The sequence below is a fragment of the Phacochoerus africanus genome, chromosome 8, assembly GCF_016906955.1.
Source record: "Phacochoerus africanus isolate WHEZ1 chromosome 8, ROS_Pafr_v1, whole genome shotgun sequence".
In the NCBI taxonomy this organism is placed as follows: Eukaryota; Metazoa; Chordata; class Mammalia; order Artiodactyla; family Suidae; genus Phacochoerus; species Phacochoerus africanus.
Genome location: NC_062551.1, coordinates 56,942,299 through 56,967,467, shown reverse-complemented (window position 1 = coordinate 56,967,467; position 25,169 = coordinate 56,942,299). Strand labels below are relative to the sequence as shown.

Here is a 25,169-nt window from a genome sequence, read left to right as displayed (position 1 = left end):
GCACCTCTGCAGCATCCTGAACCCCTGTGGTTGGATTCTTAACCCACTGGGCCGCAGTGGAAACTCCAGTAGGCCCTGTTACGGTTGAGTAATCTGACAGCCCTGTTGTCAGAGACATGAAAAGTTTCGGGATCTTTCCTCACGTGGTTTCCTCACTTTATGATTCATGAGGAGTAGTTTCAGAGCTTCGATATATTTGAAGGTCAGTGGCAAACTTTCAATACATCCACTTTTTTCTAATCATGTGCTTTTTTTTTTAATTTTCCCACTGTACAGCAAGGGGATCAAATTATCCTTACATGTATACATTACAATTACATTTTTTTCCCCACCCTTTGTTCTGTTGCAACATGAGTATCTAGACAAAGTTCTCAGTGCTATTCAGCAGGATCTTCTTGTAAATCTATTCTAAATTGTATCTGATAAGCCCAAGCTCCCAATCCTTCCCACTCCTTCCCCCTCCCATAAGGCAGCCACAAGTCTTTTCTCCAAGTTCTTGATTTTCTTTTCTGAGGAGATGTTCATTTGTGGTGGATATTAGATTCCAGTTATAAGTGATATCATATGGTATTTGTCTTTGTCTTTCTGGCTCATTTCACTCAGTAGGAAAGTCTCTAGTTCCATCCATGTTGCTGCAAATGGCATTATGTCATTCTTTTTTATGGCTGAGTAGTATTCCATTGTGTATATATAGCACATCTTCCGAATCTAATCCTCTGTTGATGGGCATTTGGGTTGTTTCCATGTCCTGGCTCTTGTGAATAGTGCTGCAATGAACATGCAGGTGCACGTGTCTCTTTTAAGTAGAGTTTTGTCCGGATATATGCCCAAGAGTGGGATTGCGGGGTCATATGGAAGTTCTATGTATAGATTTCTAAGGTATCTCCGAACTGTTCTCCATAGTGGCTGTACCAGTTTACATTCCCACCAACAGTGCAGGAGGGTTCCCTTTTCTCCACACACCCTCTAGCACTTGTTATTTGTGGATTTATTAATGATGGCCCTCACACCATGCACAAAAATAAACTCAAAATGGCTGAAAGACTTAAATATATGACAGGACACCATCAAACTCCTAGAAGAAAACATAGGCAAAACACTCTCTGACATCAACATCATGAATATTTTCTCAGGTCAGTCTCCCAAAGCAACAGAAATAAGAGCAAAAATAAACCCATGGGACCTCATCAAACTGAAAAGCTTTTGCACAGCAAAGGAAACCAAAAAGAAAACAAAAAGACAACTTTCAGAATGAGAGAAAATAGTTTCAAATGATGCAACCGACAAGGGCTTAATCTCTAGAATATATAAACAACGTATACAACCCAACAGCAAAAAAGCCAATCAATCAATGGAAAAATGGGCAAAAGACCTGAATAGACATTTCTCCAAAGAAGATATACAGATGGCCAGCAAACACATGAAAAAATGCTCAACACCGCTGATTATAAGAGAAATGCAAATCAAAACTATTCATGTGCTTTTGATTTTGGAGTTGTAGAAAATGACTCTTATTTCTGCAGTATTCCACTATAGGCTGTGTACTCAGAAGGAGGCAGGCAGTGGGAGGATTTGTGGAATATTTTTCTAGACCCACCTGTATTGTCCTCAGTTCTCACCTCCACAGAGATCTCGGATTCTGGAAAAGTCAGAGCAAATCACCTTTGTATCACTCAGGTGGAGGAATTTCGGTTTTTCTGGTGAGTGTGTTACCCATGTTGGGGCAAGAGAAAGGGCCGGGGGCTGTGGAGAGTGCTGGGAATGAGCTCGGGGGTGTATCAGAGGGAACCCAGGTCAGGTCTCAGAAGGCCCGAGTGGGAGCCTCACCGTTAACTGCATTTGGGAAACGCTCCCCTTGCCAGAGAGTTCTGTGGGAATACAGGAGACAGTTTCTTCCTGTGCACTCTTCAGAGTAGAGCATCAGATGATGGGCACACACTGGCTGCTCTTGGATTCCATCCGGCCCCTCAGAGGCTGCATGGACCTGTCTCAAGCCCTGTCTGCTTGTCCCGATTCCTCAGACACTCCTTCTCTTCTGCTGTTGCTGCGCCCTTGAGGCTCATGGGCTATGAGCCTGGTGGATCGGATCTTCTTTGCATGTTACTTAGGGAATGTGTGAGGCCCTGGACGGAACATGATTTTAATGCCCTGTCCCTTTGGGGGTGACTGTGTGATGCTTTTGCTTTGGCGTTTGTGGTGAAAGGCACATATGCGTCCGTGTGAAGGTCACTGTCTGACCCACGTGCTTTGAGCTGCTTTCCCTCCTGTACAGTGCTACCCAGTGGGGCTCGTAGACACCTCCTCATTTTGTATTCCCCTAAGTGGGCATGGTTTTGCCTCTGCAACTTGCTGTTGAAACACACAGTCCTATGGCCTGCACTTTTATCTGGTTTCTTAGTTAACGAACTGCTTCTTTTTTGTTTTGCTTTGTTTTGCCTTTTTGCCTTTTCCAGGGCCACTTCCCACGGCATATGGAGGTTCTAATCAGAGCTGTAGCCACTGGCCTACACCACAGCCCCAGCAACGCCAGATCCTTAACCCACTGAGCGAGGACAGGGATCTAACCCGCAACCTCATGGTTCCTAGTCGGATTCGTTAACCACTGAGCCACAAGGGGACTCCATGATCGGCTTCTGATGTTCTCCACAAAGAGTGGTTTTCCTTGTGCTTGTATTTTCTGGCTTCATTAAAAATCACCACTTGAAGCTATTTCTTAGAGTGGTCATCATGTTTTAGGATACAAGATACACAGTATTTAGGATACAAGATATTCAGTTTCAGGAGAGCCTGAATGGTAAGTTTCTCTGGTGGTGGTGGTGGTGGTTGTAGTATTTATTGTTGTTTTTTTTTTAGAATGTCAGGAGTTCCTGTCTTCCAGGCTCTGAAACCTGAGCATTAGCATTCAAATATGCTAATGACTTCCTTTTAGTCTCAATAAATACTATAAGAATTTCTCCTGGGGCATCGTGGTCAAAGTTCACATCTTTGTATCCATGAGCCTGTGGAGCAAAGTGTTGTCGATGCCCTATTTTTTGTCACTTTTCTTTTTGGCGACACCCAAGGTGTGTAGAAATTCCACGCTGGGGGTCAAACCGGAACCGCGGATGTGTATCTTCCCACAGCAGGTCCTTTAACCGCTCAGCCACCAGGGATCTACTTTTTGTCACTTTTTCGTGTCGGTGTTCATTCTATTTAATTTCAAATTGTCTTAATGAGAAAACTTAGGAAGTGGAATGATACATCGAATGATGAAAAATCATTTGTTTGATTTAATAGACGATCCTTCCCCATGGTGTCGTCCTCAAACACTTGGACCATCCTTTGATGATGTACACAAGAGTTTATTTGCAGGAGTTCCCGTTGTGGCGCGGTGATTAACGAATCCGACTAGGAACCATGAGGTTGAGGGTTTGATTCCTGGCCTTGCTCAGTGGGTTGAGGACCCGGCGTTGCCGTGAGCTGTGGTGTAGGTTGCAGATGCGGCTCGAATCGCGTGTTGCTATGGCTGTGGCATAGGCCGGCGGCTACAACTCCGATTCAACCCCTAGCCTGGGAACCTCCATATGCCATGGGAGCGGTAGAAGAAAAGGCAAAAAGACAAAAAAAAAAGTTTATTTGTGATGTCTTTGTCGTACTCTTATGGTCTTTTTCTCAGGAACACACTGCTTTGATTAGTTGAGCTTTATTATAATTTTCAAATAATTGTAAATCCCCCAAGTTTGTTGTTTTCACCAGCCTTGTTTCTCCTATCAAGTGTCTTTTGAGATTGTATAGGAATCTAAGGGTGGGTTTATCTATTTAGTTGGTATTTTACTAGGGATTCCACTGACTCTGTTCATCGCTTTGGGTAGTATTGACATCTTGAATATACTGACTTTCAGGAGTTCCCACTGTGGCACAGTGGATGAAGAACCTGACTGAAGGGCTCAGGTTGCTGTGGAGATGTGGGTTAGATTTCCTGCCCAGGGCACTGGGTTAAAGGATCTGAGATTGCTGCAGTATGATGGATTCAATCCCTGGCCCTTGAGCTTCCATATACTGTGGGTACAGCTGAAAAAAAAAAAAGAAAACAAACAAACAAAAAAAAACACTGACTTCTAATTCATGAATTTGGGATATCTTGCATTTATATCTTTTCTAATTTTTTTCCAGCTATTAGTTTATTTTTTATTTTTTTGTCTTTTTGACTTTTGTAGGGCTGCACCTGTGGCATATGGAGGTTCCCAGGCTAGGGGTGTACTTGGAGCTTAGCCACTGGCCTACACCACAGCCACAGCAATGTAGGATCTGAGCCACGTCTGTGACCTATACCACAGCTCACGGAAATGCCGGATCCTTAACCCACTGAGCGAGGCCAGGGATCGAACCCACAACCTCATGGTTCCTAGTTGGGTTTGTTAGCCACTGAGCCTTGACAGGAACTCCAGCTATTAGTTTAGAATGTAGAACTCTTCCCCTTTTTCTATGTTTATTCCAAGTCATTGATTTACTTACATTTTGATGGTATTGTGAATGGAATTTTTTTCTAAATTTCTTCTTGATTATTCAGTTTTAGTGTTTAGAAGTATTGATTTTTGCCTTTTCATTTTATTATCTTGTAATTTTTCTTAGTTCATTATTTTTAGCAATGTTTTTGGATGAACCTTCAGGGTTTTTATGTATTAGATCGTATCATGAGTCAACAGAGATAATTTTGCTTCTTTTTTTTTCTTTTTTTTTTCCTTACACAGGAATGCCTACAACCCATAATGAAAATCTCACTGATAAGAGAGGTTAATGTAGTAGAAATTTTGCAGGAAGGAAGATTCCTGAAAAGATGCTTGCATTAAGCTTTCAGGATATACTACCTATTTTTAAAAGTGAAGAGAAAATACAAGAATGTAATCAAAGTAACAAGAGTATCAGCAGTCGTGCCTTATTTTCACCACTTCAAGGAATTTCTTCTAGTGTCCAGTTTGACATTTCTCATGGATATGACCATGGTTTTATGCATTCTTCGATAGTAACACAAGACCAGGAAACACACAGGGAAAGACCCTATAAATGTGATGTGTGTGGGAAAACCTTTGATTACTGCTCACTTCTCTCACACATTGGATAATCCACACAGGAATAAAACCACATAAATGTGATATACCTGGGAAAGTCTGTGGTCGAAATTCATACGTTGCACTGTATGAATAGAATTCATACTTACAAATGTAAAGAGTGCAGGAAAGCCTTTCATTACTGTTCACTCCTCTCAATACATCAGATAAACCATACAGGAGCAAAACCATATAAATGTGGGAGTTCCCGTCGAGGCGCAGTGGAAACAAATCCGACTAAGAACCATGAGGTTGTGGGTTCAATCTCTGGCCTCCCTCAGTGGGTTAAGGATCCAGTGTTGCCATGAGCTGTGGTGTAGGTCACAGACACGGCTTGGATCTGGTGTTGCTGTGGCTGTGGCTGTGGCCAGAAGCTGTAGCTCCAATTGGACCCCTAGCCGGGAACCTCCAAATGCCATGGATGCAGCCCTAAAGAGACAAAACGACAAAAAAAAAAAACCCAAACAAACAAACAAACAAAACCCAACCCCCCAACCCCCCCCCCAAAAAAATATAAATGTGAAGTATGTGGGAGAAATTTTGGTTACAATTCATCCCTTGAATTTAATTGGAGAATTCATACTGGAAAGAAGCCATACAAATGTAATGTCTGCAGGAAGTTCTTTAATCAAAAATCAAACCTTATAATCCATCAGAGATTCATACTGATGAAAAACCTTATAAATATAAAGAGTGTGGGAAAACCTTTTGTTACCGCTCACTCCTTTCAGTACATCAGGTAAGGCATACAGGAACAAAACCACATAGATGTGAAGTATGTGGCACAAAGTTTTGTCGTGGTTTGTCCCTCAAAGTTCATCAGAGCATTCATACTGAAGAGAAACCTTACAAATGTCATGCCTATGGCAAGGCTTTTAGTCATAAAACAATACTTGCAGATCATCAGATAGTTCATACTGGAGAGAAACCTTACAGATGTAATGAGTGAGAACCTTTTCTGCTGCCTCTGCATTCATGCAACACAAACTAATCCACTCAGGAGTAAACCACATACATGTGATGTATGTAGGAAATTCTTTCGACTAATTTCACACCTTTACAATCATCATAGAATTCACACTGGAGAGAAACCTTACAAATGTAAGGTGGCAAGGCCTTTACTCATAAAACAACCCTTGCAAAGCATCAGAGAGTTCATACTGGAGAAAAACCTGACAAATATAATGAATACTGGAAAACCTTTTCTTATTCTTCCCTCCTCATTTGCCATAAACTGATCCATACGGATGCAAAGCCATACAAATGTGATGTATGTGGGAAAGCCTTTCATCAAAGTTCACAGCTTTTGAATCATCAGAGAATTCATACTGGAGAGAAACCTTGCAAATGTATTGTGTGTGGAATAACTTTTACTCAGGGTTCCTCTCTCAAGAGTCATCAGACAGCACATAGAAAAAACATATTATGTAAGTGGCATATGTGTCAAGGTCCTCCTTTACTGTTCATAAGAAAATTCTTACTGAAGAGAAACGTCAAAAATGTAATGAGTGTGGGAAGATCCTTGGTCAAAAAAGCCTTTCTCCTTGTCAAAGAATTCAGTCTGGAGAGAAATCTTAAAAATGTAAAGAGTGTGGGAAAAACTTTTTACCACTTACTGCTCTCAGTGCAACAGATCCATATAGGAGCAAAACCATATTAATGTGAATAATTGGGGCAAACTTTAGTCACAGTTCATCCCTTGAAGTTCATCTGAGACTTCATACTGGAGAGAAACCTTACAAATGTAATGAGTGTGGGAAAACCTTTTCTTCTTCCTGCTTCAGGCAACATAAACTCATCCACACAGAGGCAAAGCCATATAAATGTGATGTATGTGGGAAAGCCTTTCGTAGAAGATCACACCTTTCAAATCATCGGAGAATTCATTCTGGAGAGAAACCTTACAAATGTAATGAGTGTGGCAAGGCCGTTAAGAAAAAAATCTACCTTGCTGATCATCAGTGTATTCATACTAGGGAGGAAACTTGCAAACGTAATGAGTGTGGGAAAACCTTTTATTATGCCTGTCAACTCACACGACATCTGTTAACCTATACAGGAGCAAAACCATATAAATAGGATATATGTGGGAAAGTCTTTGCTCCAAATTCAAATCTTTCTGGTTATCAGAGAATTCGTATTGGAGAGAGACCCTGTGTATGTAATGAGTGTGGCCAAAGCTTTCATCAGAGCTTAGTCCTCAGACGACATCAGGTGATCCATACTGGAGCCAAACCATAGAAATTCAATGCATTTTGGAGACCCTTTGGTCAAAAGTCACATCTTTGAAGTCATCATAGAGTTCATACTAGACAGAAACCTTACAGATGTAATGATTATGGCAAGGCCTTTAGTCACAAGGTAATACTCACAAGACATCAGCAAATTCATACTGCAAAGAAACCTTTCAAAAATAATGAGTCTTGGAGTTCCCATCGTGGCGCAGTGGTTAACGAACCCGACTAGGAACCATGAGGTTGTGGTTTCGGTCCCTGGTCTTGCTCAGTGGGTTAACGATCTGGCGTTGCCGTGAGCTGTGGTGTAGGTTGCAGACGCGGCTCGGATCCCGCATTGCTGTGGCTCTGGTGTAGGCTGGTGGCTACAGCTCTGATTTGACCCCTAGCCTGGGAACTTCCATATGCTGCGAGAGCAGCCCAAGAAAATGGCAAAAAGACAAAAAAAAAAATAATGAGTCTTGAAAAGACTTCACTTACATCTGTATTCTCACTACTTGTCAGTTACCAAATACAGAGGGGGAAACATTAATGTATGTGGGAAGGTCTTCATTCATCGTTAACACTTTAAAATCTGGAGTTCCTGTCATGGCACAGCAGAAATGAATCTGATTAGGAACCATGATGTTGCGAGTTCAATCCCTGACCTTGCTCAGTGGGTTAAGGAGCTGGCATTGCCATGAGCTGTGGTATAGGTCACAGACACGGCTTGGATCTGGCTTTGCTGTGACTGCGTTGTAGGCTGAGGGCTACAGCTCCAATTGGACCCCTAAGCTGGGAACCTCCATATGCTGTGGGTGTGGCTCAAAAAAAAAAAGGAAGACAAAACAAAACAAAACAAAAAAACCCACTTTAAAATCATGGGTGACTAGGGATAAATCATGCAGATATTGTGAGTCTAGGAAACTCACTTACCATCAGTTAATCTGTACTGAATAGAAATTATAGAAATTTCATGAATGTTTCCAAGTCTTTATTGAAAATTCATACCTTAAGTTCTACCAAAGAATTCATACTGGAGAGAAACCTTACAAAAATGAGTGTGGGAAATACTTCGATGTATTTTCAAGAGTAACTTACACAGCTGATATTAAACCCAATGCCATTATGTGTATATGACAACAAGAGGAACATAGTGGGAAATGGCTCATTATCTATATTATGTTGAAATTTTCTACTATTTGATTTTTTTTTTTTTGGAAAAGGCTCCATTACTTTTTATGCTTTTGAACCTGACCTTTGAAGGTTGTTGATCTTTTGCCTTCATTACAGGCCTTTGATGGTGGTTTGGGGGGAAGGTTTCAATATGATGAATGGGTTGTTTTCTTTAGGTGTGGTTTATTCACATCTATTTGCCCTGGAAAAACAAGGACCTTGATTTATTGGATTCAATAGTGTGTGAATTAGCTACAGAGAGGGGCAGACAATGAAGTAAAACTATGACATGACTCATCATAATCATTATGTTCAGGGTGCTTTCCATAAATAGGCTTCTCTGGGTCATAGGACAGAATCCTCTGCCAAATGACCTTGAAGAGAGAGGGCAGGACATCAAGGGAATGGGCTTTTACAAGGACTAATTATCTGGTAGAAGTAATGCAGGGGAAAAGTTGGTCAATTTCTGCATTGGATGGCAGCATCAGTTGTAAATAGCTATCTGTGTTTAATGAGAAACTAGTCTCTTTTTTTTTTTGTTCTTTTTGTCTTTTTAGGGTGACACCCGTGGCATATGGAGATTCCCAGGCTAGGGATCTAATCGGAGCTGTTGCTGCTGGCCTATGCCAGAGCCACAGCAATGTGGGATCTGAGCCATGTCTGTGACCTACAGCACAGTTCAGGGCAACACTGGATCCTTAACCCACTGAGCAAGGCCACGGATCGAACCTGCAACCTCATGGTTCCTAGTTGGATTCATTAACCACTGAGCCACGATGGGAACTCCTGCTGTGCCATTTCTATTTTTATTTTATTTTATTTTATTTATTTATTTTTTTGTCTTTTTGCCATTTCTAGGGCTGCTTCTGCGTCATATGGAGGTTCCCAGGCTAGGGGTCGAATCGGAGCTGTAGCTGCCAGCCTATGCCACAGCCACGGCAATGCCAGAGCCAAGCAGTGTCTGAGACCTACACCACAGCTCACAGCAACACCAGATCCTTAACCCACTGAGTGAGGCCAGGGATCAAACCTGCAACCTCATGGTTCCTAGTCGGATTCATTTCCACTGTGCCACGATGGAAACTCCTGTCTTTTTTTTTTTTAAATCAAAGAGAGCAGTTACTTGAGAGTGTCATTTATTCAAAATAATCTCTAGTATGTTTTTGAGTATTATTCATATTTAATTGCTGCCATTAGGTTTTGCAGTGTGTTATTCAGAATATATCATAGGTCTCCTATTTTAAGTAATAATATTTTAAATTTAAAATTTTATCATAACCCCGGATGAATCCTGATTCATCCACCAACATAGTTCTAACCCTATCTTAGTACTTTATATGAGTAGTTCATAATGCACCATTAGGCTGTTAACATTGAAAGAATCTATATTAATATCTTCCCAATGTGGAATCACATAACATACAGTTGGGATTAGGTACTCATAGTTTGTACTTGAGTTATTCTCTCTACACTCTAATTCAGATTATTTAAGTGAGTATAATGCAAATAGTATAGCAGTTTATTTCTGACTCTGACTTCCAGTAGTGTGCAAAAGTTGAACACAACAGGGAGTTGCCATTGTGGTGCAGCAGAAACTAATCTGACCAGTATCCATGAGGATTCAGGTTTGATCCCTGGCCTAGAGTCATCGAGTCAGGGGTCCCTAGTTGGCATGAGCTGTGGTGTATATCTGAGCTATAATGTAGGTCACAGACATGGCTGGAACCCCGCATTGCTGTGGCTGTGGGGTAGGCTGGAGGCAGTAGCTACCATTGAACCCTTATCCTCGGAACGTCTGTATACTGAGGATGCAGCTCTAAAAAGCAAAAAACAAAGAAAGAAACAAACAAAAAAGCCCATGCAGTAAATTTAAAGATCTAGTTGATCTTTTTGAATGTTTTTATATATGGAGCAGCATCCTACATAGCAAATAAAGAAGTGCTCCAAGAGCTGTACAAAATGGAAGGTTTTCTTAGGCAGAAACTTGGTGGGACAAAATTTTTACTCAAGGAAAAAGTTCTTTCAGGCAAGTTTACTTTGGGGATGGGGAAGGGCCAAAGTCTTATCCTGTAGATTACCTCGTTAGTGTTCATCTGATTCCCGAACACCTGCTCCCCATTCTTGAATATGCAGTACATGTATGTGTTTCTTCCTGTTCTTGTTTGTGTTCAAATAAATCTCATGGCCTGCACCTTGGTTTATATGAAAGAAAAACAGGAATGTATTAAACACACAAAACACTAGAAAAATTTTAAATCATCCAATTCCAGTTTTAGCCTTGAAGCACTCTGTACAATAATTTGAAAATAACAATACTCCTGAATATTTTCTTAAAAAGGAGCAATATACAGTGGGGACATTTTTGTTTGATAGGTAAACTAGAATTATTTATTTATTTATTTATTTATTTATTTATTTATTTTGCTTTTTAGGGTCATACCCGAGGCATATGGAAGTTCCCAGGCTAGGGGTCAAGTAGGAGCATAGCCATAGCAATGCTGGATCCTAAAGCCACTGAACAAAGACATGGATCAAACCAGAGTCCTCATGGATCCTAGTTGGATTGGTTACTGTTGAGCCATGATGGGAACTGCAGAGTTTTGTACTTCTCATTCAAGATTTTAATTCAAAGGAAAGTCCAGATCTTGTTTCCTTAAACTCTTTAATTCTTTGTGTTTGTTTTTTTTAGGGCTGCACCGGCAGTGGCATATGTTAGTTTCCAGGCTAGAGGTGAAACAGGAGCCACGGCAACACAGGATCCCAGCACCATCTGCGACCTACACCACAGCTCAGGGCAATGCTGGATCCTTAACCCTCTGAGAGAGGCCAGGGATCGAACCCACAACCTCATGGTTCCTAGTTGGGTTTGTTACTGCTGAGCCAGGATGGGAACTCTGTTTAATTAGTTCTAATTGAAGAAATATTTTGGGAGCCAACTACCCCCCTATCCACACGGAGACCAGTGAATTGTTTTGAGCTTTAGGAGCAGGATGGAGTAACCTGCTGGCTAAAACAGCTTTTCATAGAAACCCTAGAACTTGTTAATAGAAAATAGTTTAATTTCCTTCACCAGTGACATGCTCGCCTGTACACTTTTACCTTAAAACCTTCCCAGAGAAGGAGTTCCCGTTGTGGCTCAGTGGTTAACGAATGCGACTAGGAACCATGAGGTTGCGGGTTCGATCCCTGGCCTTGCTGAGTGGGTTAAGGATCCAGCGTTGCTGTGGGTTGTGGTGTAGGTTACTGACGCAGCTCAGATCCTGAATTGTTGTGGCTCTGACTTAGGCCGGCGGCTACAGGTCCGATTCGACCCTAGCCAGGGAACCTCCAAAAAAAAAAAAACAAAAACAAAAGCAAAAACCTAACAGAAAACAAAACCTTTCAAGACAAGATCTTTTTTTTTTTTTTTGGTCTTTTTGCCTTTTCTAGGGCCACTCCCGTGGCATATGGAGGTTCCCAGGCTAGGGGTCGAATCGGAGCTGTAGCCACCAGCCTACACCAGAGCCACAGCAACTCGGGATCCGAGTCGTGTCTGTGACCCACACCACAGGTCACGGCAACACTGGATCCTTAACACACTGAGCAAGGCCAGCGATCGAACCTGCAAACTCCTGATTCCTAGTTGGATTCGTTAACCACTGAGCCTCAATGGGAACGCCTCCAGACAAGATCTTAAAATGAGCAGCTTCAAGATATCAGGAATAACCATCCTCTCCTGGGAAGACCCCCCCCCAACTCTGTGCATGCACACTTTCTCAGTGGTGAGGGGTGACCAACACTTCCCAGAGCACAAGTTTCTCATTTTTCTTTTAAGTCTGTGCTGTGCTGTCTCCTCTGCCCCTTCCCATGGGTGTGTGGGGGGGTCCCTATGATACCAGAATCCAAGTTCTTGTTCACGGCAGTTGAAGAATTAACTCCTCGAACACACAGGCAGTGAGCAAGCAAAGTCTTTATTAAAGGAAAGCAAATAGCTCCCAGGACTGCTGGGAGAGGGGAGAAGAGCCCCCTTCTCTATTGCCCTATAGGAGTTTTTATTCCTTAGAGATCGGGGGGGGGGTATCAACGTGGGGTCCAGAAAGATGTGGTTTTCTCCCATTGGATTTGCTCAGTTACCTCTATCTGTCCTTATCCAATAGGGGTTTTAGGGGGTGGAAATGTCCCCCTAAGTTTGATGTTTTCTTTGTCCTTCTCTTGGACTAGGTCACGATTCTTCTCACTCCTTTTCTATCAGTTGAGGAGTAGGTTAGAGATTATGGTCTATCTGGGGGAAGGCACATTTTCTCTAGTAAACAAGGCCTGTGGGGAATTACTCTCTGGAGCCCCTAAACCATAAATGTTAATCAATAGCCATATCAAAGAATGCATCGAAGCCCATGCTCCTACGCTGATTGAGTTAATATTCTTCCTCACCTACAGACTCATCCTAGCACTCACCTCTCCTCCTGAAATAAACACAGATGTTGTTGTTACAGGTCGGGCTTGTTTTCCTTTGGGTTTGAAGTCGCTCTTGGCTGTTTCCTGCCCTTGGCTTTTCTGCCTGCTGTCCACATAGACACCGTCTTTTTCGTCATTTCCCCGCTTAAGCCGCTTTCCTGATGTCCCCCATTCCCTCCGTCTTTTGTGTCACCCTCATGTAAAGTCCTTTTCCACGAGGATGTCCTGTGGGTCCCCCCCCCCGCCCCCCCTTCCCCCCCGCTCCTGGTGGCAGCGCTGGCTACCCTGCTCCAGGAGAGGCCACGTCTTCACCCTGGTCCTGGAATTCTGGAGCTCGCCCTCTCCTGAGACACCTCCACTACAGCCCCTCTGTGGTACAAATACTCAATGGAATATGCTCAGCCATAAAAAAAGAACAAAATAATGTCATTTGTAGCAACATGGATGGAACTAGAGACTCTCATACTAAGTAAGTCAGAAAGAGAAAGGCAAATACCATATGGTATCACTTATGTCTGGAATCTAATATATGGCACAAAGGAAGCTTTCCACAGAAAAAAAAATCATGGACTTGTACAGACTTCAGGTTGCCAAGGGGGAGGAGGAGGGAGTGGGATGGACTGGGGGTTTGGGGTTAGTAGGTGCAAACTATTGCATTTGGAGTGGATAAGCAATGCACTCCTGCTGTAATCACTTGTGATGGAACATGATGGAGGATAATGAGAGAAAAAGAATACATATATGTATGACTGGGTCACTTTTCTGTACAGCAGAAATTGACAGAACACTGTAAATAAACTACAATGGAAAAAATAAAATAATATTTAAATATTTAAAAAAAGCAGGTACTAGGACTCACTTCCGGGACCCCGCCCTTCCCGGCTCTGGTGCTGCCCAGCAGTCGCTCCTCTCCCCGCCCCTAACGCTCCGCCCAGGTCCCGCCCCGGAAGTCCTGCCTCTTCGCTGCGCAGACACCTTGCTCCGGAAATGAAAACTGCATACTCGGGGTGAAGGTCAGAGTGCGGAGCGTTTGTTTCTTTCTTGCGTAGTTTGGTTGCGAGGTGTCCCTTACCCTGTCCTCAGAGTTTTGGGAGTGTCTATCGAGTTTCTAGCCCCGCAGCTGCCTCTCCACCCGGAACAGTTCCGGAAGTCGCGTTACAGGTCAGGTATGTTTTTCTTTGGGTTTGAAATCGTTCTGAGGTCAGTCCCTGCCTTCGGCTTTTCTGCCTGCGGTCCACGTAGACGCTGCCTTTCGAGATATTTTCCTGTTTAAAAACCTTGCCTGACGTCCCCCCTACCCTCCGGTCTCCTGTGCCCACCCCCCGCCTCAGGTAAAGTCCTCTTCCCAGCGGTGGATTTGCCCCCGTCCCCCGGCCTTGGAGGCAGCGCCGGCCGCCCCGCTCCCGGAGAGGCCGCGTTTGGTCCTGGGATTCGGGAGCCCGCCCTCTCCTGAGACACCCTCCCTGCAGCGCCTCTGTCCCCGCGGCTCCTCAGGCCGGTCCTTCCGGCCCTCAGGCCTCCCTGCGCCGTCAGCCCTTCCCCGCACCCCGCGGAGGGGGAGGTGGCCCTGACCAGCCTGGAACCCTCGGTTGGTTCCTTCTCAGCTTTCTTCGGATGCAAAATGGTTTCTCCCCCAGGCGAGCGTTTTATTTGGTTGCGAATTCGTGGGCAAGGGGAATCCAGGAGAAGCAGATAGAGGGCGACAGAGAGAGAAGGAGACAAAGAGGAGAAAAGAATGAGAGAGACGGATGGTAACTCTCGGGATGGCCGAAGAGACACTAGCATAAAAGAAGTTTATCCTTGAACGTTGTGCAGTATGATAGAATTCAATAAAGAAGTAACTAAAACAGGATGTGCGGGGATTGAAGAGAAACCTAGGGAGACAGCTGTATCAGTGGTAGGAGAGGGGGCAAAACAATGGTGAGGCATTTCAGGCAGAGTGAGGGGTGTGGATAAAAGAGTTGCAACCTTGGCCTTCAGAACGACATATTGCTGGTGTTAGAAAACTATCGACCCTAACCGCGAACCTTGGCCTGCTTGTGTGAGTCTTTTCTCAAGGGGGTTGCTGAGAGTTCCCATTGTGTCTCAGTGGTAATGAACTGGACTAGTATCCATGAAGATGTGGGTTTGATCCCTGGCCTTGCTCAGTGGGTCAAGGATCCTGCGTTGCCATGAGCTGTGGTGTAGGTTGAAGTCTCGGCTTGCATCTGGCGTGGCTGTGGCTGTGGCTGTGGCATAGGCTGTCAAGCTGAGCTCCAATTCAACCCCTAGCCTGGGAACTTACATATGCCCGAGGGGGCAGCTCTTAAAAAAAAAAAAAAAAGGAAAAAAAATTACCTTGTACCAAAAAACAAAAGAGTGGGGCCCCTGATAAGGAAGGTGGTGCTGCCTGGAAAACTAATCCACTAGAGCCATTAGGAGGGAGCAGAGGACCAGCCTCCCAGATTCCTTGGAGCTGAAACCCATCTTGCCTGAGAGAGTCTCTTGCCACCAGGAAGGACCCTGAGACAGACCAGATATGGGCAGAGCAAGATGATTGGCCAGAGACAGTCCAGAAGCTGACCCTGTTCCCATAAAAGGTGATGCTGTGAGCCACATGGCAGAGTAGTTTTGGGTTCCCTCACTCTACTGCCCTGAGCCTGGGTGTCCCTTCCAGTAAAGTCTTTTGCTTTGTCAGCGCATGTGTCTCCTCAGACATTTCATTTCCGAGTGTTAGACAGGAGTCCTTGCTCAGGCCCTGGAAGGTGTCCCCCTTCCTGCAACACTGGGAGTAATTGAGGAGCAGAGGAAGGAAGCAGCAGGAAGGAAGCATAGCACCTGAGAGTATGAGAGAGTGACCACAGAGGGAGCACAGCAGGGGTAGAAGGATGGTATCCCAGAGGGCAAATCAGGAGCAGAGATGGCAGAAGAAAGAGGCAGAAAGAGCTAGAGATTGAGGGTAATCCGAAAGGTTGGAGAGGAAGCACACAATTAGAGGGGAAAGAAGTTGCAGCGTGGACAGGACATGTGTAGGGTTCGAAATAGAGGGGCAGGAACAGCATTGAGGAACAGAAGCAGAGAAGAGTTCTCCCTGTGGTGCAATGGGATCTGTGGCTTCTCAGGAGCTCTGGGACCCCAGCCTAGAACAGTGCGTTAAAGATCCCATGATCCAACAGCTGTAGCATTGGTTGCAACTATGGCTCAGATCTGATCCCTGACTGGGGAACTCTGTATGCTTCTGGGTGGCCAAAAACAAAGGAACTTACAGAGTTAAAAAAAAAAAAGTATAAAAAGAGAGTTCCTTGGTGGCCTAGTGGTTAAGGATTTATCATTTTCACTACTGTGGCTTAGATCTGAAACTTACGCTTGCAGCAGTTTTGTTCAAAAAAAAAAAAAAACAAAAAGGAGCTCACATGAAAGAAAGAGACTGGGAAACAGAATGAAATGGAAAAGCATAGTAATGCAGGTAGAGGGGGAAAACTGCATTCAGATGAGTGTTGACTTGGATATAGATGATTAAGTTGTGCTGTATTGTTTTGTGGCTTTAGAATCTAAAGTGTGTTTGCTTAGATTATACACATCAGAGTGACAAGTTCAAAATGTGCTATAGAACGTTTTGTGCATTTTTCAGGGTGGCGGGGGTGACACTGCCCTCTGCAGCATATGGAGTTTCCCAGCAGGTGAAACAGGTGTTTCCCAACAGATGTGAGCCACAATTTTGACCTACAGCGCAGCTCTGGCAACACCAGGTCCTTAACCCGCTGTGCCTGGCTAGGGATGGAACCTTTGTCCGAGTGCTCCATTGCACCACACCAGGAATTCCAAGTCTGTACGTTTAGTAATTATTTTTATCAACTGATAAGTTGCTTTTGGATTTCCTCTTCAGCTGCCCCCCCCCGGGGGGGGGGCAGTGACTTAGACAGTTGTGTGTAACCCCTTTCCTTTTTCCTAGCATGAGGTAAAGGAATGAGGGAGAGAAGCGGGGAAAGAAATGACTGTCACTGCCTGGTTCCTCCTTAAAGGAACATTCAAAGTGTTGTGAGTTTTTTTTTTTTCCTACTAGATTTACATTTTCTTTCTTAGTTGATTATATGCAATCATTTGGAGATTGAAATTAATCAGTATGTTCAGTTTCTGCTTTCCTATAAATAATTCTTAACTTCTGAAATAAGCTTTGGTGGCCTTCTAAAGTCTAGTCACATCATTCTTTATTAAATAAGCTATATTCTTGAGTATTAAAAATGTTGAAACATGTATGTTTAGATTGTTATGGACAGATTATCTCCCATTATTTTTTAGGGCCGCACCTGCAGCATATGGAAGTTCCCAGGCTAGGGCTCAAATCAGAGCTACAACTGCTGCCCCACACCACAGCCACAGCAACATAGAAAAGTTGTGTTTGTTTATGTGTTTTGTGATACTCAGACCTCACAGCAGTTATACTGTGAGCCACCAAGAAAGTCCATGCGCACATCATTTTTATTCATCAATTATACCTTAATAAAACTGGAAAAGACAAATTGGGAGATTTTTCGGGTCTACCTGCTCTGAGTGGTTCTGATCCTAGGTTTCATGTTCAATTGATGAGGTATTTTGCTTGTGTGTTTTGTGCCCCTGGAGAAAAGATTCCCCTTTCAAATAGTTGGGGTGGGGCCCTGCCTCAAGGATAGTTAAGGTGCCCCAGGCGATTCGAGTCTGGATCCGATCTTGAGCAGCAAGCCTCTGCGTCCTGAGGGCTGAGATCTGGGCTGAGGGGGTGAGGGCTCTGCTCTGCACAGGGATGGAGCAGGGCTGATCTGTTACCTGCAGGGGATTGTGGGGTCCAGCTGAGGTGCCCATGGCCACAATGAAGGTGAGGGCCTCATCAGAAGGGGAGCATTATCTCAAGAGATCGAGGGGACACTCCCCTCTTGGTCTCCATGGGAGTCTCCTATCCCGAATCCCTCCTGGGACAGTGGGCCCCGCAGAGGCCTGTCTCTTCCACATGGTGAATTTTCCCCTGTGTGTGTGGTTGTGGCACAGGAAGTGGGTGTGTTGATCCTAAGCCTCAGGAACATTCTCACCTTTCAGGATTGACTCCAGAGACTCATGTTGCCTGAGCAAGAAGCCTGGAAGGGGAGGAGGAAGAATAAAGAAAAGGAGTCCGGAATGGCTGTTTCTCAGGTAAAGTTAATTCCTCAGTGTTTCTCAGTCTGTCCTTCCTGAAATGCCCTTCTTTGGACTCACTCATCTTCTCTGACTCTGAAGTGTCCTGCCTGACACTGGCCGTTCCCAGTCACCCGGGGCTTCCCTTCAGGGCCTGTCACCTCCACTTAGACTCCATGTCCCTATGACCCAGTGATCTGGAGCTTGTGAAGAGGCCCCCCTGGGCATCGTCCTGGGTAGGGCTTCACACTGGTGGATTGGAGGATATCATAATCTTATTAAAAAATATTAGAAGGTTTGCATAGAGGCATATAATTTGCTTCAATAACATTACATGAATTTCTCATAATAGGTATTTCAACTGAATTGATCCTTCCTCCTATCTTTCTTATTTTGTTTGAAAATAAAGTCTTTCCTCATGGGCTCTTGGTGAAATGTGTTTTCCTTTCAGGGACCATTGACCTTGGAGGATGTGACCATCGAGTTCTCTCCGGAGGAGTGGGCCTGCCTGGACCCTGCCCAGAGGGCCTTGTACAGGGGCGTGACTTTGGAGACCTTCAGGAGCCTGATTGATGTGGGTGAGGATCACTTCTTCCTAGGGGTGCAGTCTGCCCTTGCATTGTCCTCTGAGTGCCTTTTGGGAGGGCCTGTTTCTTGTTATTTGTTTTCTGTTTTTAAGGCCACACCCAGGGTATGTGGAAGTTTCCTGGCCAGGGATTTAATTCGAGGCGCAGCTGAGACCTACACTGCAGCTGGGGCAGGCCAGACCCTTTAACCCACAGAGGTGCCCAGGGATCGAGCCTGCACCTCTGCAGCATCCTGAACCCCTGTGGTTGGATTCTTAACCCACTGGGCCGCAGTGGAAACTCCAGTAGGCCCTGTTACGGTTGAGTAATCTGACAGCCCTGTTGTCAGAGACATGAAAAGTTTCGGGATCTTTCCTCACGTGGTTTCCTCACTTTATGATTCATGAGGAGTAGTTTCAGAGCTTCGATATATTTGAAGGTCAGTGGCAAACTTTCAATACATCCACTTTTTTCTATTCATGTGGTTTTGATTTTGGAGTTGTAGGAAGTGACTCTTATTTCTGCAGTATTCCACTATAGGCTGTGTACTCAGAAGGAGGCAGGCAGTGGGAGGATTTGTGGAATATTTTTCTAGACCCACCTGTATTGTCCTCAGTTCTCACCTCCACAGAGATCTTGGATTCTGGAAAAGTCAGAGCAAATCACCTTTGTTTCACTCAGGTGGAGGAATTTCGGTTTCTCTGGTGAATGTGTTACCCATGTTGGGGCAAGAGAAAGGGCCGGGGGCTGTGGAGAGTGCTGGGAATGAGCTCGGGGGTGTATCAGAGGGAACCCAGGTCAGGTCTCAGAAGGCCCGAGTGGGAGCCTCACCGTTAACTGCATTTGGGAAACGCTCCCCTTGCCAGAGAGTTCTGTGGGAATACAGGAGACAGTTTCTTCCTGTGCACTCTTCAGAGTAGAGCATCAGATGATGGGCACACACTGGCTGCTCTTGGATTCCATCCGGCCCCTCAGAGGCTGCATGGACCTGTCTCAAGCCCTGTCTGCTTGTCCCGATTCCTCAGACACTCCTTCTCTTCTGCTGTTGCTGCGCCCTTGAGGCTCATGGGCTATGAGCCTGGTGGATCGGATCTTCTTTGCATGTTACTTAGGGAATGTGTGAGGCCCTGGACGGAACATGATTTTAATGCCCTGTCCCTTTGGGGGTGACTGTGTGATGCTTTTGCTTTGGCGTTTGTGGTGAAAGGCACGTATGCGTCCATGTGAAGGTCACTGTCTGACCCACATGCTTTGAGCTGCTTTCCCTCCTGTACAGTGCTACCCAGTGGGGCTCGTAGACACCTCCTCATTTTGTATTCCCCTAAGTGGGCATGGTTTTGCCTCTGCAACTTGCTGTTGAAACACACGGTCAAGGGTCCACAGTTTTATCTGGTTTCGTGGATGTGATAAACCATCCTTAGTTAAGAACAGCTTCTGATGTTCTACATGTGGAGTCATTTTCCTTGTGTTTATTATTTTCTAGCTCCTACAAAATCACCACTTGAAGCTACTTAGTAGATTGGTCAGCATGTTTTAGGATACAAGATACAAAATATCAGGAGCGTCTGAATGATAAGTGTTTCTCATGTTTTTTTTTTTGTTGTTGTTGTTCTCATCTTTGTTGTGTGTGGGTTTTTTTTTTTTTTTTTTTTTTTGCCATTTCTTGGGCTACTCCCGTGGCATATGGAGGTTCCCAGGCTAGGGGTCTAATTGGAGCTGTAGCCACCGGTCTCCGCCACAGCCACAGTAATGCAGGATCCGAGCTGCGTCTTCGACCTATGCCACAGCTCGTGGCAACGCCGGATCCTTAACCCACTGAGCGAGGCCGGGGATCGAGCCCACAACCTCATCGTTCCTAGTCGGATTTGTTAACCGCTGAGCCACCATGGGAACTCCCATTGTGTTTTTTAAGGACTGTCACAAATTATTGTCTCTTGAGCCGCACTGTGACAGTAGCATGTTCGCATATGCTAATTACCTTTTACTTTCAGTCTCAATCAGTGTATAGGAATGTCTCCAGAGGCGAACATCCTACAAGTTCACATCTTTGTATCTGGGAGGCTGTGGAGTTGAGTATTGTTGATGCCATATTTTTTTTTGCTTTTTTTTGGCCATGCCCGAGTTCCCAAGCCAGGTGTCAAACCTTCAGCACAGGTGTGACCTGAGCCCCAGTAGCGATCATGCCAAATCCATTAAACACTTGGCCACCGGGAAACTCCTTTTTTTGTCATGTTTTTGTGTCCTTGTTCATTCTACTAAATTTCAAGCGTCTTAGAGAGAGGGCTTAGGAAGTGGAATGGTGCATTGTATGATAAAACATCATTTGTTCGATTTCATAGAATATCCTTACCCCATTGAGTGGTCCTGATGCACCTATGGACCAACATTTGACCATGTGCACATGTCTTTGCTGTACCCTCTGTTCTTTTTCGCAGGACCACACTGCTTAGATGATGATGATGATTTGTCTTTTTAGGGCTGCACCTGCGGCACATGGAGGTTCCCAGGCTAGGGGTCTCATTGGAGCTACAGCTCCTACGCCAGAGCCACAGCAACGCCGGATCCTTTACCCACTGCGTTAGGCCAAGGTTCAACCTCATGGTTCCTAGTTGGATTTGTTTCCACTGCGCCACTTCAGGAACTCCTTTTTTTTCTTTTTTTTCTTTTTTCCACACTGCTTAGATTATTTTAGCTCTGTAATAATGTTCAAATAATTGTGACTTCCCCAACTTTGTTGTTTTCTATAACCTTGTTTCTCCTAGAAATTGTCTTTGGAGATTTATAGGAATCTAAGAATGGATTTATCTACTTATTGAAGAAATGCTATTGGGATTTTACTAGGGAGCCCATTGATTCTGTTCATCTCTTCGGGTAGTATTTTCACCTTGAAAATACTGACTTCCAGCAGGTCCTGCTGTGACAGGGTGGGTTAAGGATCTGAATGAAGGGAGTTCTTGTCATGGCTCAGAGATAACAAACTCGGCTAGTATCTATGAGGATGCAGGTTCAATCCCTGGGCTTACTCAGTGAGTTGAGATCTGGTGTTGGCCTGCGCTGTAGTGTAGGTAGCAGATGCAGCTTGGATCCCATGTTGCTATGGCTGTGGTGTAGGCCAGCATTTAGAGCTCCAGCTTGACTCCTAGCCTGGGAACTTCTATATGCCTCAGGTGTTGCCCCCTTCCCCCCAAAAAAGACTCTGACTGAAGAGGCTCAGGTTGGTTCACAGATACAGATGTGGCATTTCCTCACCTATGATGGAGTCAATCCCCGGCCCATTAACTTCCATATGCTGTGGGTGTGGCTATGAAAAAAGAAAAAAAAAATACTTCCATTTCATGAATTTGGGATTTCCTTGCATTCATTTATGTCATTTCTTATACTTTTGCAGCTGAGTTTATAGTTTGCTTATTTATTTATTATTTATTCTTTTGCTTTTTAGGGCTGCATCTGTGGCAAATGGAAGTTCCCAGGCTAGGGGTCGAATTGGAGCTACAGCTGCGGGCCTACACACAGCCAAAGCAATGCAGGATCTGAGCTGCATCTGCGACCTACAGCACAGCTCATGGCCATGCTGGATTCCCTATCCATTGAGCAAGGCCATGATCGAATCTGCATCCTCACAGATACTAGTTGGATTTGTTTTTACCACCCCATTCTGAGAATGGAAACTCCCTGAGTTTTTAGTTTAGAGTGTACAAATCTTCCCTCTTTTCAGTAAGCTTATTCCAAGTCATTGATTTATTTACTTTTTCATTGCATTGTAAATTGCGTTGTTTTCTAAATTTTGTTCTTGATTATTCAGTTTTAGTGTTTAAAAGTAATTTGTGGGAGTTCCCATCGTGGCGCAGTGGTTAATGAATCCGACTAGGAACCATGAGTTTGTGGGTTCGATCCCTGCCCTTGCTCACTGGGTTAATGATCCAACGTTGCCATGAGCTGTGGTGTACGTCACAGACGTGGCTCGGATCTGGCGTTACTGTGGCCCTGGCGTAGGCTGGCAGCTACGGCTCCGATTAGACCCCTAGCCTGGGAAATTCCATATGCTGCAGGAGCGGCCCAAGAAATGGCAAAAAGACAAAAAAAAAAGAAAAAAGAAAAATAATATTTGAAAAAAAAAAAGTAATTTTTTTTCTTTTCATTTTGTATCTTGTAACTTTTCTGAGTTCATTATCTCTAGCAATGTTTTTGGCTGAATGTGAAGTGTTTTCTACATATTAGATCATATCACTTGTCAACAGAGATAATTTTGCTTCTTTTTTCTTTTCTTTCTTTTGTCTTACCAAGGAATGCTTAAACCCCATAATGAAAATCTCACTGTTAAGAAAGATCGACGTAGTAGAAATTTTGCACAAAGGAAGACTACTGAAAACATGTTTACAATAAGCTGTCATGATGTACCATGTATTTTTAAAAGTGAAGAGATAATAGAAGAATTTAATCAAAATGACAAGAATATGAGCAGGAAGCCTTCATTTTCACCACTCCAAGGAATTTCTTCTAGTGTCCAAAGCAGTGTTTCTCATGCACTTGAAAATGATTTTGTGCATTCTTCAATAGTGACACAAGACCAGGAGACACAGATGGAAAGACCTTATAAATGTAATGCATGTGGGAAAACCTTTGATTATTGCTCCCTTCTCTCACAGCTCTGGATAATCCATACAGCAATAAAAGCATATAAATGTGATGTACGTGGTAAAGTCTTTGGGCAACATTCATACATGGCACATTGTCAGAGAATTATTACTGGAAAGAAATCTTACACATGTAAGGAGTGTGGGAAAACCTTTTGTTACTGCTCACTCCTCTCACATCAGATAACTCATACAGGAGCAAAACCATATAAATGTGAAGTATGTGGGAGAAATTTTAGTCAAAATTCATCCCTTAAAAGTCATCAGAGAATTCACACTGGAGAGAAACCTTACAAATGTAAAGAATGTGGCAAGGCCTTTAGTCGTAAAACATCCCTTGCACATCATCAGAGACTTCATACTGGAGAGAAACCTTACAAATATAATGAGTGTGGGAAAAGCTTTTCTTCTTCCTGCTTCAGGCAGCATAAACTAATCCACACAGGAGCAAAGCCATATAAATGTGATGTATGTGGGAAAGCCTTTCATAGAAGATCACACCTTTCAAATCATTGGAGAATTCATACTGGAGAGAATCCTTACACATGTAATGAGTGTGGGAAAACCTTTTCTTCTTCCTCCTGCTTCAAGAAACATAAACTCATCCACACAGGAGCAAAGCCATATAAATGTGATGTATGTGGGAAAGCCTTTCGCAGAAGATCACACCTTTCAGTTCACCAGAGAATTCATACTGGAGAGAGACCTTACACATGTAATGAGTGTGGGAAAACCTTTACTCAGGGTTCCACACTCAAGAGTCATCAGATGACCCATACAAAAGATATATTATGTAATTGTGATGCATGTGTCACAGTCTTCAGTAGAAAGTCTCACTGTACTATTCCGAAGAAAATTCAGACTGGAGAGAAATGTCAAAACTGCAGTGAGTGTGGGAAGATCCTTGGTCAAAAGAGCCTTTCTTTGCACCAGAGAATTCATTCTGGAGAGAAGCCTTGCAAATGTAATGAGTGTGGGAAAACCTTTCTTTACCGCTGTCTCCTCTCAATACATCAGATAACCCATACAGGAGCAAAACCATATAAATGTGAAGCGTGTGGGAAACACTTTGGTCTCAGTTCATCCCTTAAAGTTCATTGGAGAATTCATACTGGAGAGAAATCTTACAAGTGTAATGACTGTGGCAAGGCCTTTAATCAAAGAACAACCCTTGTGAATCATAAGAGGCTTCATGCTGGAGAGAGACCTTATAGATGTAATGAGTGTGGCAAAGCCTTTCGTTACAATTCATCCTTTTCAAAACATCAGAGAATTCATACTGGAGAGAAACCTTACAAATGTAGTGTGTGTGGAAAAAGTTTTACTCAGGGTTTCTCTCTTGAGAGCCATCAGATGATCCATACAAAAGAAATATTGCATTAGTGTGATGCGTGTGTCAGGGTCTTTAGTAAGAAGCCCTACGTTACTTTTTCTGTGAAAATTCATACTGGAGAGAAATGTCAACAATGTAATGCGTATGGGAAGATCCTTGGTCAAAAAGGCCTTTCTGGATGGAATTCTTGTTGAGGCTCTGTGGTAACAACCTCGACTAGTGTCCATGAGAATGTAGGTTCGATCCTGGTCCTGCTCAGTGGGTTAAGCATCCACTGTTGCTATGTGCTGTGGTTTAGGTCACAGATGAGGCTTGGATCCCAGTTTGCTGTGGCTGTGGTGTAGGCCAGCCGCTGCAGCTCCGATCAACTTCTAGCTGTGTAACTTCTGTGTGCCTCAGGTGTGGCCCTAAAAAGAAAAAAAAAAAAAAAGGTGTTTCTGCTCATAGGAGAATTCATTCTGGAGAGAAACTTTACAAATATTAAGAGTGTGGGAAGAACTGCACAGCTCACTACTCTCAATGCTTCAGATAATCCATACAGGAGCAAACCCATATAAATGTGAAGTATGTGGCAAAAACTGTGGTCACAGTTCATCCCTTGG

At 43.9% G+C, this 25,169-nt stretch overlaps 1 protein-coding gene across 7 annotated transcripts; it reads left to right on the top strand.

Moving 5' to 3' along the window:
• On the top strand, nucleotides 1-24,831 carry LOC125132684 (zinc finger protein 665-like). 7 transcript variants are annotated; one of them, XM_047790269.1, is made up of 5 exons: nucleotides 13,883-14,076; nucleotides 17,960-18,052; nucleotides 18,486-18,612; nucleotides 19,141-19,304; nucleotides 20,084-20,226. In XM_047790269.1, exons 2-5 carry the CDS (start codon nucleotides 17,978-17,980, stop codon nucleotides 20,135-20,137), a joined length of 420 nt encoding a protein of 139 aa, XP_047646225.1. In that variant the 5' UTR covers nucleotides 13,883-14,076; nucleotides 17,960-17,977; the 3' UTR covers nucleotides 20,138-20,226. The 7 variants fall into 7 exon arrangements, with proteins under 7 accessions (XP_047646224.1, XP_047646225.1, XP_047646222.1 ...); XM_047790266.1 differs by lacking the exons at nucleotides 19,141-19,304; nucleotides 20,084-20,226 and adding an exon at nucleotides 22,885-24,831 and having other exon boundaries at nucleotides 13,883-14,071; XM_047790263.1 differs by lacking the exons at nucleotides 19,141-19,304; nucleotides 20,084-20,226 and adding an exon at nucleotides 22,885-24,831.
• The last annotated feature ends 338 nt before the right edge of the window (nucleotides 24,832-25,169 follow it).

What these genes read in the sequence shown, in the direction of transcription:
- LOC125132684 (XM_047790266.1), top strand. Translation starts at nt 17,978, where the DNA reads ATGTTGCCTGAGCAAGAAGCCTGGAAGGGGAGGAGGAAGAATAAAGAA. An exon ending in CCGGAATGGCTGTTTCTCAG is followed by an intron (nt 18,053 to 18,485) that starts GTAAAGTTAATT and finishes TTTTCCTTTCAG; the next exon opens with GGACCATTGACCTTGGAGGA. An exon ending in CAGGAGCCTGATTGATGTGG is followed by an intron (nt 18,613 to 22,884) that starts GTGAGGATCACT and finishes TGTCTTACCAAG; the next exon opens with GAATGCTTAAACCCCATAAT.